Source organism: Gouania willdenowi, chromosome 20 (assembly GCF_900634775.1).
Source record: "Gouania willdenowi chromosome 20, fGouWil2.1, whole genome shotgun sequence".
NCBI lineage: Eukaryota > Metazoa > Chordata > Actinopteri > Blenniiformes > Gobiesocidae > Gouania > Gouania willdenowi.
Window position 1 is genome coordinate 5363980 of NC_041063.1, and position 12505 is coordinate 5376484.

Genomic DNA, 12505 nt, shown 5'->3' on the forward strand with positions numbered 1-12505 from the left:
TGTAAACCTCTTATCTACCTATAAAAGCAAGGGTTGTGTGTGTGTGTGTGTGTGTGTGTGTGTGTGTGTGTGTGTGTGTGTGTGTGTGTGTGTGTGTGTGTGTGTGTGTGTGTGTGGAGCACATATCTCCCCGACACAGGGCTCTGGACGGCCCCGAAATGAACCCTTATTTAGCTTTTCACCTCAGGGCGTGAGGGGGCGCTAGCGCACCATCTATATCTATTTCACTACACAGTTCCTCACCCGAGCAAGAGTCACGTGTCCTGCCAGAGCCAATCGCTGCGCACACAGCCAAGCCGACACGGACTGTAAACACACGAGCGACAGAGAAGAAGATAATTTAGACCGAAACACGGAGCTCTCTGAATAGATCATTTGAAACCATCAGCCACTGGTGAGTCTTTTGCAGACACGTTTCTCAACCCGTTCAATTCTCCATCTGGAAAAATGTGGATTCTCTGTGGTGCCGTGCATGGAAGCTAAGCTCTGACCACTCGGTTCAAAGGTAAAAAACGATTTTTGTTTTTTATAAAACAAACAGCCGAATTGTAGATAATACTTTAATTTACTTACTCACTCATGTAGTTTGGAGCTTTACATTTTGTTTTGCGCAGTTTTGTTGTTTTTCTGATTGGCGCTTCAATCAAAAATTATACTAAATGAGTAAAATAAAACAAACAACTAAACAATATTTATACAAAAAGTACACAAATTGACTCCAGAATCACTCTATCATGGCAACCAAAAACACTTACACAAAAAAATGCACAAAAAGACAACTGAAAGATAAAAAAACACACAAAATGACTCCAAAAAACATACATTACAGAAAAATACACCAAACAACAAAAACGTAAAAATCACTCAATACACAAAACTAAATATTTATACAAAAAATACACAAAATGACAACAGAATCACACTCCAATGGCAACAAAAAACTATAATTATACAAAAACACAACAGAAAGATACAAAAATACACAATGACTCCAAAAAACATACATTACAGAAAAATACACCAAGCAAAAAAATATAAAAGTGTGTAAAAAAACAACAACAAACACATTTATCATGTTCATGGAAATCACACACACTGTTTTAATTTGCACCCACAAATAAAGCCCTTTATAACACTACAGAGCACAGAGTATGTACACCTCTTTGTACATCCAACCTTCAAACACATACTCATTTGGCCATAATTAACTCTACTTAAGCTCCCACATCAATGCATATTTCTGACGGGCACTGTACTAGTTTACAGAAATAAGAATAAACCAGTTGTAACCACAGGGTGCGACATCAACCCAGTTCTTCTCTATATGTTGCATTATGATGAGCACTTAGGGACTGTTCTCTCACCCAGGGGGTTGATGGGTAGGAGGTGTGGTTTTACGCCCTATATAATGTGTTGACGCGCTTTGTATCATTTATTCATGTGATGCTGCTGAACTGATTAAAAGCTATACTAACCTCCACCTCATCGTTCCTCATCCTGCCCCAACATCTTCAATTACAAAAAGATTTTGTGATTTATATGCAGAAAAATAGCATATGGATTTATAATGATTAACATTATATTTTATAATATTAAAAATATTGATAATCCAATATTTGAGAAATAATATTTATCTTTTTCATTTCATTTTTTCATTTTTATTTGCACAAATAAACAAGACAAAATGTATACAGTGGTTAAAAGAACATAACTGTGCAGGAGAGAGTGAGAAGACCATTTGAGGTCTTATAAGACCACCTCCCCAAAGTCAAATTAAACAAAAACAGGCATGAGCAGGTAGGTCAATATTTTAAATATATATACACATATTTAAAGATGACTTGTGTATTAACATTTTTTTAGCTGCATTTTAAAAGAGTCAAAAGTGGATATAGTCTTTAAAACAAGAGATAAATGATTCCAGAGTGAAGGTCCTCTATATTTGAGTGTATTTTGTCTGGCTGAAGTTCTACAGAAGGGCAGATGCAAATCTCTGCAATGCCTGGTGGAGGAGGTATGAACATCTGAAGTATATATGAAAAAAATGCTACAAGCCCTGGGCATTATATTGGACATATGCACATATTTATACATGAAGAGACGAGTGCAATAAATATTAACATTATACATTGTATTTCCTGAAAAGAGGAGCAGATGAGGAAAATCTATTTGAAAAATTCAAAATTCTTAAAAATATTTTTTGTATCAATAAAATCTTATTCAGATAAGTTTGGCATGTAGCACCCCAAATCATATTACAGTTTGTTATATGTGGATAAAGTAAACTATAATACAGTGTCATCATACATTTAGGATCTATTAAGGAGGAAATTCTACTCAAAATAACTATAGATTTCATTATTTTTTGACAAACATGATGAGTGTGAGATTTCCAGGTTAATTTTTGGTCTACAATGACGCCTAAAAATTTAGTTTGAGTCCCTTGACTAATTTTGGTTCCATCAATTAATAGCTCTGCATCTTCTTCATTGAATCTTTTGTTTTTTGTGCCGAATATCAAAAAATTAGTTTTTTGTACATTTAGAAAGAGTTGATTTATTTTAAACCACTCAGAGATATTTGATAATTCTTCATTTGCTTCTCTTATTAAACTATTATAATTTGAATGAGATAATAAAAGACGTGTCATCAGCAAACATAAGAGGCAGTACATTATTACAAACATTTCTTAAATCATTGACATAAATAAAAGAGGTCCCAAAATGGAACCCTGTGGTACCCCGCATCTGCGTTTACCTCTGTTTGAGCTTTGATTGTTAACATAAACAAATTGTTCTCTCTCATCCAAATAGTTTTGTATCCATTTTAAGGCATCATCTTTAATACCATAATTTTCTAAATTTGTTGAAAGGATTTTATAATTAACAAATGCTTTTGACAAGTCTAAAAATATACCAATAGTGTTATTTTTATTATCTAGATCTTTTGTGACTTTATCGCCAAACTGCAAAAGGGCCATTTCTGTACACATTTCTTCTCTAAAGCCATACTGATGGTCATACAAAATATTATTTTCCGTCGTGTTTAGATATTCTTTAATTTTTCAAGTACTTTAGAAAACAAGGGTAAGACATAAATTGGTCTGTAGTTGTTAAACAAACTGGAATCACCAGATTTGTACATAGGAGTTACTTTGGCTAATTGAAGATCTCCAGGAACAACAGCTGTTTTGAGTGACAAAGAGAGAACATGAGTCAAGGGCTCAAGAATAGAGGAAGCTACTTTCTTTATAAGACAAGCTCTAATTTAATCGTGTCCTGGTGCTGCGTCCCTCATCTTTAATATTATCTGAAGTACCTCATTTGGAGTTGGAGGATCAAATGCATTTAAACAAGAATAAATTTTAGCACATTTTATTTAAGTAGGTTTTCCTGTTAATACACAATTTTTTGCAAGTGAAGGACCAATATTTACAAAAAAAATTGTTAAAACCATTTCCTATGTCTATGGGATTATTATAATCTCTGATGCCATCAGAAAACTGTGGTGTATACTTCTAGTTGTTTGTTTTTTGTTTAATAATTCATTTATGACATTCCATGTTTTTACTTGAATTTACCAGCTTTTCAGAAAAATGTTTTCTCTTGGCAACATTGAGAATTTTAATGAATTCATTTTTATATTTTTTATTGTATGAAATATTTAAAGGCGCAGGACTAGTGAGAGACTTTTTATACAACTTATTCTTGGTAATAGAGGATTTTTGTAAACCATGGCTCAGACATTTTCCTTTGTTTATTTTTACTTTTTACATAAGGAAATGATTTATCAAACAAGGATGAAAATACATTCATAAATGCGTGATAAGCCATCTCGGCATCCTGGTGTTTGAAAACCTCATCCCATGTTGAATGAGCGAGTGCGGTTTTAAAACATTCCTCATTTTTCTGGTTGAATCTACAACGTCTCAAACTGCATTTTGACTTTGTTTGCAACGGATTTGTAAAATACTGAAATACAGGAAGATGATCTGAGATATCAGCAAGCATAACACCTGAAATAATTGGATTTACAAAATAGTTTGTTAATATGTTATCAATTAACTCTGTCTTTTTTGGAGTTTCCACTTTTCATATTTCAATGTCTGTGTTCATTTAAGTTAATAAACTGTATTTTCAGTGTATTCAATAAAGCTTAACCTCAGCAAGATTTTTTCTTTTTATAATATGTTAAAGTTTTATTTATTCAGAAAAACTGTTCCTCAGGAAATCCACTTTGATCTCCTGACATGTTTCCACTAAAAACTGCCAGTCTTCCTCAGAGGCATCTGCTCATTGCTTTGATATTTTTTTTGAAGTTTTTTTTTTTACTTCCGCGTAGTAATAAATAAATAAATAAATATGCAAAATTTCAGTTTCCTATGTGCTGTAGATTGAGATATTAGAAGCTGAAAATGGAAGAAAAATAAGAACCTATGAAAATAACCCCCCCCCACTAAATTGTCCATATTTCATAATACGATCAAACAAAAAAAAACTTAGTGTGACTATTGAATATTTAAGAAACAATTGGTAAAAAAAATTCTGATTTTTTTTTTTCAGACTAAAGTGTGATGACATGAATTGAGTCGTATTACTTAATGTTGTTTTCTATTGAAGACACTAGAGAGCAGCACATACAGTAGCTCTGCAGCTTGTGTGCACTGTGATGATTGGCTGATCAGGAAAAAGATTAATTTAATCGAACCTTGGTTTAATGAGGGACGAACGATAGAAAATCTGCCTTTAACCTAAGTTTAAATAAGATACACAAGTGTTTATTGCTTTCTTTAAAAGGTGATGTTGAAGGACTCCACAGAGATGGAATGGATTATTATTCATTTGTAGCATAGATCTAGTGCAGGGTTGGGCGACTATCACAGCGGGGGCCACAAAAATTATGATTGTATCTGATCCAAGGACCATACTATTAACATTTATGACAGCATTATAACTAGTGCAGTGTCTGTAGGAAGTCTGTATTCATAGATGTATGGGCAGACTATACTGTATACTATCTATATAGACAGTCTGTCCATGCATGTATGAATATATACATTTGTAGGTGTTTGTACACATGTATTATCCACACAGCTTTCAACTTATCCTGAGTTATCATGACTACCTGTCAAACACTGAGCTGTTCTGCAAAGCTGCATTTTAGGCAATTTTATGAAATACTCCATGAATGGTATCATTGCAGTTCACACAAATCAAACGTTGCACACCCTTGAACCAAGCAGCAGCCATGTTGAAAGTCTCAGCTCAATCTGAGCCTGATTCACAGACGCACACACACACACACAGACAGACAGAGATTCCTTGCTTTTATAGATAGATGACTGATCTGAGCATTAATACAGGGAGATGTATTGTGTTTTCATTTTTGTGGTTTTGTTGTTTTGTCAGTTTTTAGCCACTTTGTGCTTTTTTGTTGTTTTTTGTGTTCTTGTTGTAATTTTGTGTATTTTTCTGTCATTTTCTGCATTTATGTTGTCAGTATGTGCATTTTTGGGGTCACTTTCTGTATTCCTCCTCCTCCTCCTCCTCCTCCTCCTCCTCCTCCTCCTCCTCCTCCTCCTCCTCCTCCTCCTCCTTCTTCTTCTTCTTCTTCTTCTTCTTCTTCTTCTTCTTCTTCTTCTTCTTCTTCTTCTTCTTCTTCTTCTTCTTCTTCTTCTTCTTCTTCTTCTTCTTCTTCTTCTTCTTCTTCTTCTTCTTCTTCTTCATAGAGAGCTGCCTTTGGACGTAAATGGTTGTCATCTTAGGGAACTGACGGATCATGTCCAAACACATAAAAACACGCTATAGGAACAAAAGCAGAGCAGCAATGTGCTTTTGAGAAGGGGGCGTGGCCTTCTCCTGCCTTACAGCGGAGTGAGACTGTGCAGCATCTCTGCCGTACCAGGAAATAGCGATGTTTTGTCATTTGGGTTATGAAAAGCACAAAATGCTGACACTTTCAAACTTATAGGTACTGTAGGCTATTTGAATTGGAAAAACACATAATTTATAATTATATTAAAATCAAAACAAATAATCAAAATATTAATTCACCCTTGGGTAGGCACTGCCTACCTTGCCTACCCTGACTGCACGTCACTGCTTAAAACCTTGCTTATGTATTTATGGGCTAAAATAAGTTAGTATTTAAAATACAGTAAATTTCTTTTTAATACAATTCAAAGTGAAAATATTTAATTTATGTATGAAAATAGTATAATATAAAAGTATTTCTGTTGAGAAATTGTTAAATTGAAATTATAATATCTATATTTGATATAAACATAAAGAAAAAGGTTTCAGGTTATAAAGTAGACTTATATTTTAATTTACTACTTTGTATAGACTCATTTCATAATACAGAGGAAAACTCTATACCCAAAAACAATTCTTTAAATAAACATTAAAAAACATAAATAAATAAATAATGCAATCAATATTTTGCTGTTCCCGCGGTTGCGCAGGCGGTAATTATAAGACTGTGACAAAGGCTGTGGGACAACATTAAAACAGAAAAACAGCGAGAGAGAAAATGGAGCACTTTCTTGTATGGTCGCCTGTGATATCGTACATGATATGAGTGACAACAAGTGTTATAAAGGCTCTTTTGCACAATAATAGGTGTGCCTTCAGATTTTTACTTGTCCTTTGTTGTGCCTTGTGCACAAAAAGTTTGGGAACCACTGCACTAGACTAACTCTTAATTTGAACCAGCACATTGTTACAATAATTACTTATTACTTTGTTCTTATTACTAAAAATTATGATTCTTTCCAAATGAGGGTGAATTTAAATGGTGCAAAGGGTGGAGATTGGCATAATTCCACCAGGCAGGGTTGGGGTCAATTACAATTGTAAGTGCGTAATTGGTAATTAATCACAATTATGACATTTTTTTTGTAATAGTAGCTGAAAAATCTGTTGATGTTGTTGTAATTGTAATTGAATTGTATGTGAGTTCATTTATAAATGTAATTGGCATTCATTTTATAAAAACTATCATTTACAATGTAATTCAACTTAAAACTGGAGAACCGTGTTATAGTTATATTGCTTACACATAGGCATATGTAGTTAACAAATTAAAATATGTTTCATATCAAGTTCAACTGACTCATTTTACTCAGACGCACACACCAAAAATATCAGTACCAATATTTTCATTGATTAGGGTGCCTAACAAGGTAACCAGGAGATTCAATACAAAATTATGTTTATTAGTGTATTTTACAGCTAATTAAAGACATATGTCAAACTGAACCGTTAGCATTAGAGATGCTAACAGAATGCTAACGCAAGAGGAAGGTTATGATTCATGGGATTATTTATTAAAGGCTCAATAAAGGTGTTTAGTTGTAATTGAACTTCAATAATTGAGAACGTAATTGAAATTTTAGCTGTAAATAGAAAAAACGCTGCTCAACATAATTAATTGAGCATAGATAATTGAAGAGGTAATTGTAATTTAAAAGTGTAATTGACCCCAACCCTGCCACAATCAGAATATTGTTGTGGTTTTAAAACAACTGTTTACATTTAGAAATGGAAAATCTAAAAATCTGAACGTTTTTTCCTTCTTGTCTCACAGGTTTTTAAAATCAAAGGCCTGTGTGTGTCACCATGCTGTGGACGGTGCTGTTTGCCCTGCTGTTGATCCTGGTTCTTCAGACCCAGATGTTTGTGTGCTTGAAGGAATTACGCACCAGACATTCCACCTTGTCCTTTTCCTCTTCCTCCTCACGCTCTTCCTCTTCATCCTCCTCTTATAATAAAACTCAGCAGCGACTGCCAGGAGCCATCATCATAGGAGTGAGGAAAGGTGGAACCAGAGCTTTGCTGGAGATGCTCAACCTACATCCAGATGTGGAAGTGGCCAAAGCTGAGGTCAACCTAGTGAAAATGTACTCATCAGGCCTGGTCCAGTTATAGTCCAGCCCAGTTAGTCCAAAAGCTGAGGTAAACCTATCAATGGCATAAAATACTGGTAACAACCAGTGTTAATTTAAACAGAGCATTTTTATTTCGTTTTTGTCAAAGTCTTTTGGCTTAAATGCAACTTAGTTTAGTTCAAATATCCACGTACTCTTGGTTCTTTGGTTATTCCGTTTAGTTAAAACCAAAACTGAAGTACAGAAAAATAAAAAAACGGACAAGCAGTGTTTTTCTGTGTTAAAATGAAATCTCTTTGTGTTTTTTTTGGATATTTATGGGAAACTATAGACGAGTAGCACAATCAAAAAAACAAGCAGTGTGCTGGATCAAAAAAGGTCCAAAGTAGCTATGAAGAAACGAAGGTCCGCACCACTGCGTAGTTTGCTCCCAAATTCAGTTTTTAATAAAACACCAAAAGACGTGACGTTTCGGGCTGATCGCCCTTCATCAGACATGGACGAGAGCTTCATGTTTTAAGCTCACCAAACAGAGGGGACACACAGGGGGGCGGACTTTTACTCCTGGACAAAAAAAGGAGCAAAAACAAAGTCACATTACTGATGAACTGGTGAACTGAAATGTTATTAATACATGAATGAATCCTAACCAAACAATGGGTGTTAAAAAAAAAATCACACAAATGATATGTGACTAAAGGAACCAGAGGTGGTGTAATTAATCTACTGGTGCTCCTTGTTTCTTGTGATCAACTTCTCTGTGTTGATGGCTGCTGTTAATGGCTAGTGGTATTATAACGTGTAAAATAAATATTTTTAATAACCTCAAAAAAGCTGTAATTGTTTTTGTAACGTCATAATATAAGGGATGTAATAAAACGCTTTTCTGTACCTTGTGTATCAGGTTCACTACTTCAACGTGGAGGAACACTACCGCCGTGGTCTGGACTGGTACCGATCCCAGATGCCTTTGACTTCCTCTGGTCAGCTGACCCTTGAGAAGACCCCAGGATACTTTGCATCACCTCCGGTTCCTGAACGTGTGTGGAACATGAATCCAGCTGTGCGTTTGTTACTCATAGTCCGGGACCCCGCCGTGAGGCTCATATCCGACTACACCCAGGTTCTCCACAATCGCCTGACCCGACACAAGCCCTACCAGCCCCTAGAGGAGCTCCTTCTCCACAACGGCCAGATCGACCCAGGCTACAAAGCCCTGCAGAGAAGCCTGTACTACCACCATCTTACTCAGTGGCTCGACGTCTTCCCTAAGAAGCAGATCCACGTCGTAGATGGTGATGCCCTCATTCGGGACCCGTTTCCTGAGCTGAGAAAGGCCGAGAGGTTTTTGAAGCTCTCGCCTAGAATCAACCCTGACAACTTTTACCTCAACACCACCAAAGGCTTCTACTGCCTGCTGTCTGACGGACATGACAAGTGTTTAGATGAGTCTAAAGGAAGGCCACATGCACCACTCAGTGCACAAGCGCTCAGGAAACATTATCGGTACTTTGAGCAGCCGAACAAGATGTTCTTTGAAATGATCGGGCGGTCCTTCTCCTGGTGCTGATCCAAAGCAATAGAAGAAGAAACACGGAATAATGACTTGTTTGGTTCGAGGCTGGATCTTTTGGAGTTTAGAAACGTATTTAAATCTGTATCAACTCACAGAAAAACAACCATTCACACGCTGATAATTGAATATACGAGTAGTGCAAGATGACTGCGTGATTCTTTACAATATAAACTCCGGTCTCATAAAAAGACAATCACTGTTTATTTTGTAACAATTTTGTACAGAAAACAATTCAACTCTTAAATTTTGTGTTATTTGTAAACTGAGTTTAAAATCCGTTATCGAGAAAGTTTTTTTTGTAATTGTGTTGTTTTTCTATTTCACGCTATTGTTTTTCCAAGTTATTTGTAATTTTAAAAAATGTGCCTAATAAAAGGACATGTTTTTTTGTATAGACCCTTTGCTTCACGGAAACGTGGCTGTGTGGAGCGGTACCGGACTCTGCGCTGCAGTTGGCCGGCTTCCAACTTCACAGAGCGGACCGAGACGCGGAGCTCACCGGGAAGAAGAAAGGTGGAGGAATCTGCTTTTATGTGAACAGTAACTGGTGTAACGACGTGACAGTGATCCTCCAGCACTGCTCTCCTCACCTGGAATCCTTTATTATCAACAGCAAACCCTTCTATTCTCCCCTTGAGTTCGCTTCATTCATCCTGGTTGGCGTGTACATCCCACCGTCAGCTGATGTGCGCGAGGCACAGCGCACACTCGCCGACCAGATCCTGTGCATGGAGCGGACCTACCCGGACTCTTTTATCATTGTGCTTGGTGACTTTAATAAAGGGGACCTCTCACACCATCTCCCCAAATATAGACAATTAATTAAATGTCCGACCAGAGAGGAGAAGACACTGGATCACTGTTACACCACACTAAGCAGTGCTTATCACGCCGTTTCCCGTGCTGCACTGGGCCAATCGGACCATTTGATGGTCCATCTGATTCCTTCATACAGACAGAGGCTGAAGCTCTGTAAACCTGTGGTGAAGGAATCTAAACAATGGACCAGTGAAGCAGTGGAGAAACTCCAGGAGTGTTTGGACTGTACTGACTGGGATGTTTTCAGGTCTGCGAACAGTTCTCTGGATGAGTTTACAGACGCTGTGACGTCCTACATCAGCTTCTGTGAGGACAGCTGCATTCCATCAAAGACCAGGGTGAGTTATAACAATGACAAACCCTGGTTCACAGCTAAGCTCAGAGGGCTGAGGGCAGACAAAGAGGTTGCTTTCAGGAGTGGAGACAGAGTCAGGTACAGAGAGTCGAAGTACACGTTTGAAAAGGAGGTGAGAAGAGCCAAACGTTTGTACTCAGAGAAGTTACAACATCAGTTCTCTGCAAATGACTCGGCTTCTGTCTGGAGAGGGCTCAGGCAAATTACAAACTACAAGCCCAGAGCCCCTGCTGCTGCTAACGACCTCTGCCTGGCCAACAGTCTGAATAGCTTCTATTGTAGATTTGACAGACAATGGGACAGACCTGACTCCAACCCCCCTCACACCTCTGACCAGCCTCACTCCAACACCTTCACCCCCCACATCAAAGCTACAGTTTCACCCCAGCTGCCTACAGAGGCTCTCTCCCCTATCTTCCCCCCCTCCTCCCCCCTCCTACAGAGACACCTTTCTCCATCAAAGAGAGAGATGTGAATAGACTTTTCAGGAGACAAAACCCCCGTAAGGCTTGTGGACCGGACTCTGTCTCTCCCTCTACCTTAAAGCACTGTGCTGATCAGCTGTCTCCAGTGTTCACAGACATTTTAACACCTCACTGGAGACATGCACCGTACCAGCCTGTTTTAAGGCCTCCACCATCGTTCCTGTCCCTAAAAAGCTGAGGATCACAGGACTTAATGACTACAGACCCATCGCTCTGACATCTGTGGTCATGAAGTCCTTTGAACGCCTCATGCTCTCCCACATCAAGGACATCACTGACCCCCACCTGGACCCCCTGCAGTTTGCCTATAGATCCAACAGGTCCGTAGACGATGCTGTAAACCTGGCTCTCCACTTCATCCTCCAGCACCTGGACTCCCCAGGCTCCTACGCCAGGATCCTGTTTGTGGACTTCAGCTCTGCTTTTAATACAATAATCCCAGCTCTCCTTCAGGACAAGCTTTCCCAGCTGAACGTGCCAGACTCCACCTGCAGGTGGATCACAGACTTCCTGTCTGACAGGAAGCAGCACGTGAAGCTGGGAAAAACCATCTCTGCTCCCCGGTCCATCAGCACTGGATCTCCTCAGGGCTGTGTTCTTTCTCCTCTGCTCTTCTCCCTGTACACCAACAGCTGCACCTCCTCTCACCAGTCGGTCAAACTCCTGAAGTTTGCAGACGACACGACCATCATCGGTCTCATCTCTGATGGAGACGAGTCTGACTACAGGTGGGAGACAGACCGGCTGGTGTCCTGGTGCAGCCAGAACAACCTGGAGCTCAATGCTTTAAAGACAGTGGAGATGATAGCAGACTTCAGGAAGAACCCAGCCCCCCTCACCCCCTCACCCTGGGAGACTCTACAGTGAGCTCTGTAGAGTACTTCTGCTTCCTGGGGACCATCATCACTCAGGACCTCAAGTGGGAGCTGAACATCAGCTCCCTTATCAAAAAAGCTCAGCAGAGGATGTACTTTCTGCGGCAGCTGAAGAAGTTCAGTCTGCCAACAAAGATGATGGTGAACTTCTACAGCTCCATCATCCAGTCCATCCTCTGCTCCTCCATCACCATCTGGTACGCTGCAGCTACGGCCAAGGACAAGGCCAGACTGCAGCGTATCATCCACTCTGCAGAGAAGGTCATCGGCTGCAATCTGCCCTCCCTCCAGGACCTGTACGCCTCCAGGATTTTGAGGCGTGCAGGAAAGATTGTGGCCGACCCCTCCCACCCCGGTCATAAACTGTTTCAATCTCTCCCTTCTGGTAGGAGGTTTCGGTCCATCAGGACCAGAACCTCCAAACACAAAAACAGCTTCTTTCCCTCTGCCACCATCCACATGAACACACCCCAAGTCACCAACTGACACCCCCCCCCCCCCCCCCCC

The 12505-nt window shown here is 39.0% G+C and overlaps 1 protein-coding gene across 2 annotated transcripts; it reads left to right on the forward strand.

The window, feature by feature from the left end:
• The first annotated feature begins 279 nt into the window (after positions 1-279).
• Positions 280-9860, forward strand: LOC114454286 (heparan sulfate glucosamine 3-O-sulfotransferase 1-like). 2 transcript variants are annotated; one of them, XM_028434617.1, is made up of 3 exons: positions 280-394; positions 7588-7883; positions 8793-9860. In XM_028434617.1, the coding sequence occupies exons 2-3, from the start codon at positions 7620-7622 to the stop codon at positions 9456-9458; spliced, it is 930 nt and encodes a 309-aa protein (XP_028290418.1). In that variant the 5' UTR covers positions 280-394; positions 7588-7619; the 3' UTR covers positions 9459-9860. The 2 variants fall into 2 exon arrangements, with proteins under 2 accessions (XP_028290418.1, XP_028290419.1); XM_028434618.1 differs by having other exon boundaries at positions 300-505.
• Positions 9861-12505: the final 2645 nt, after the last annotated feature.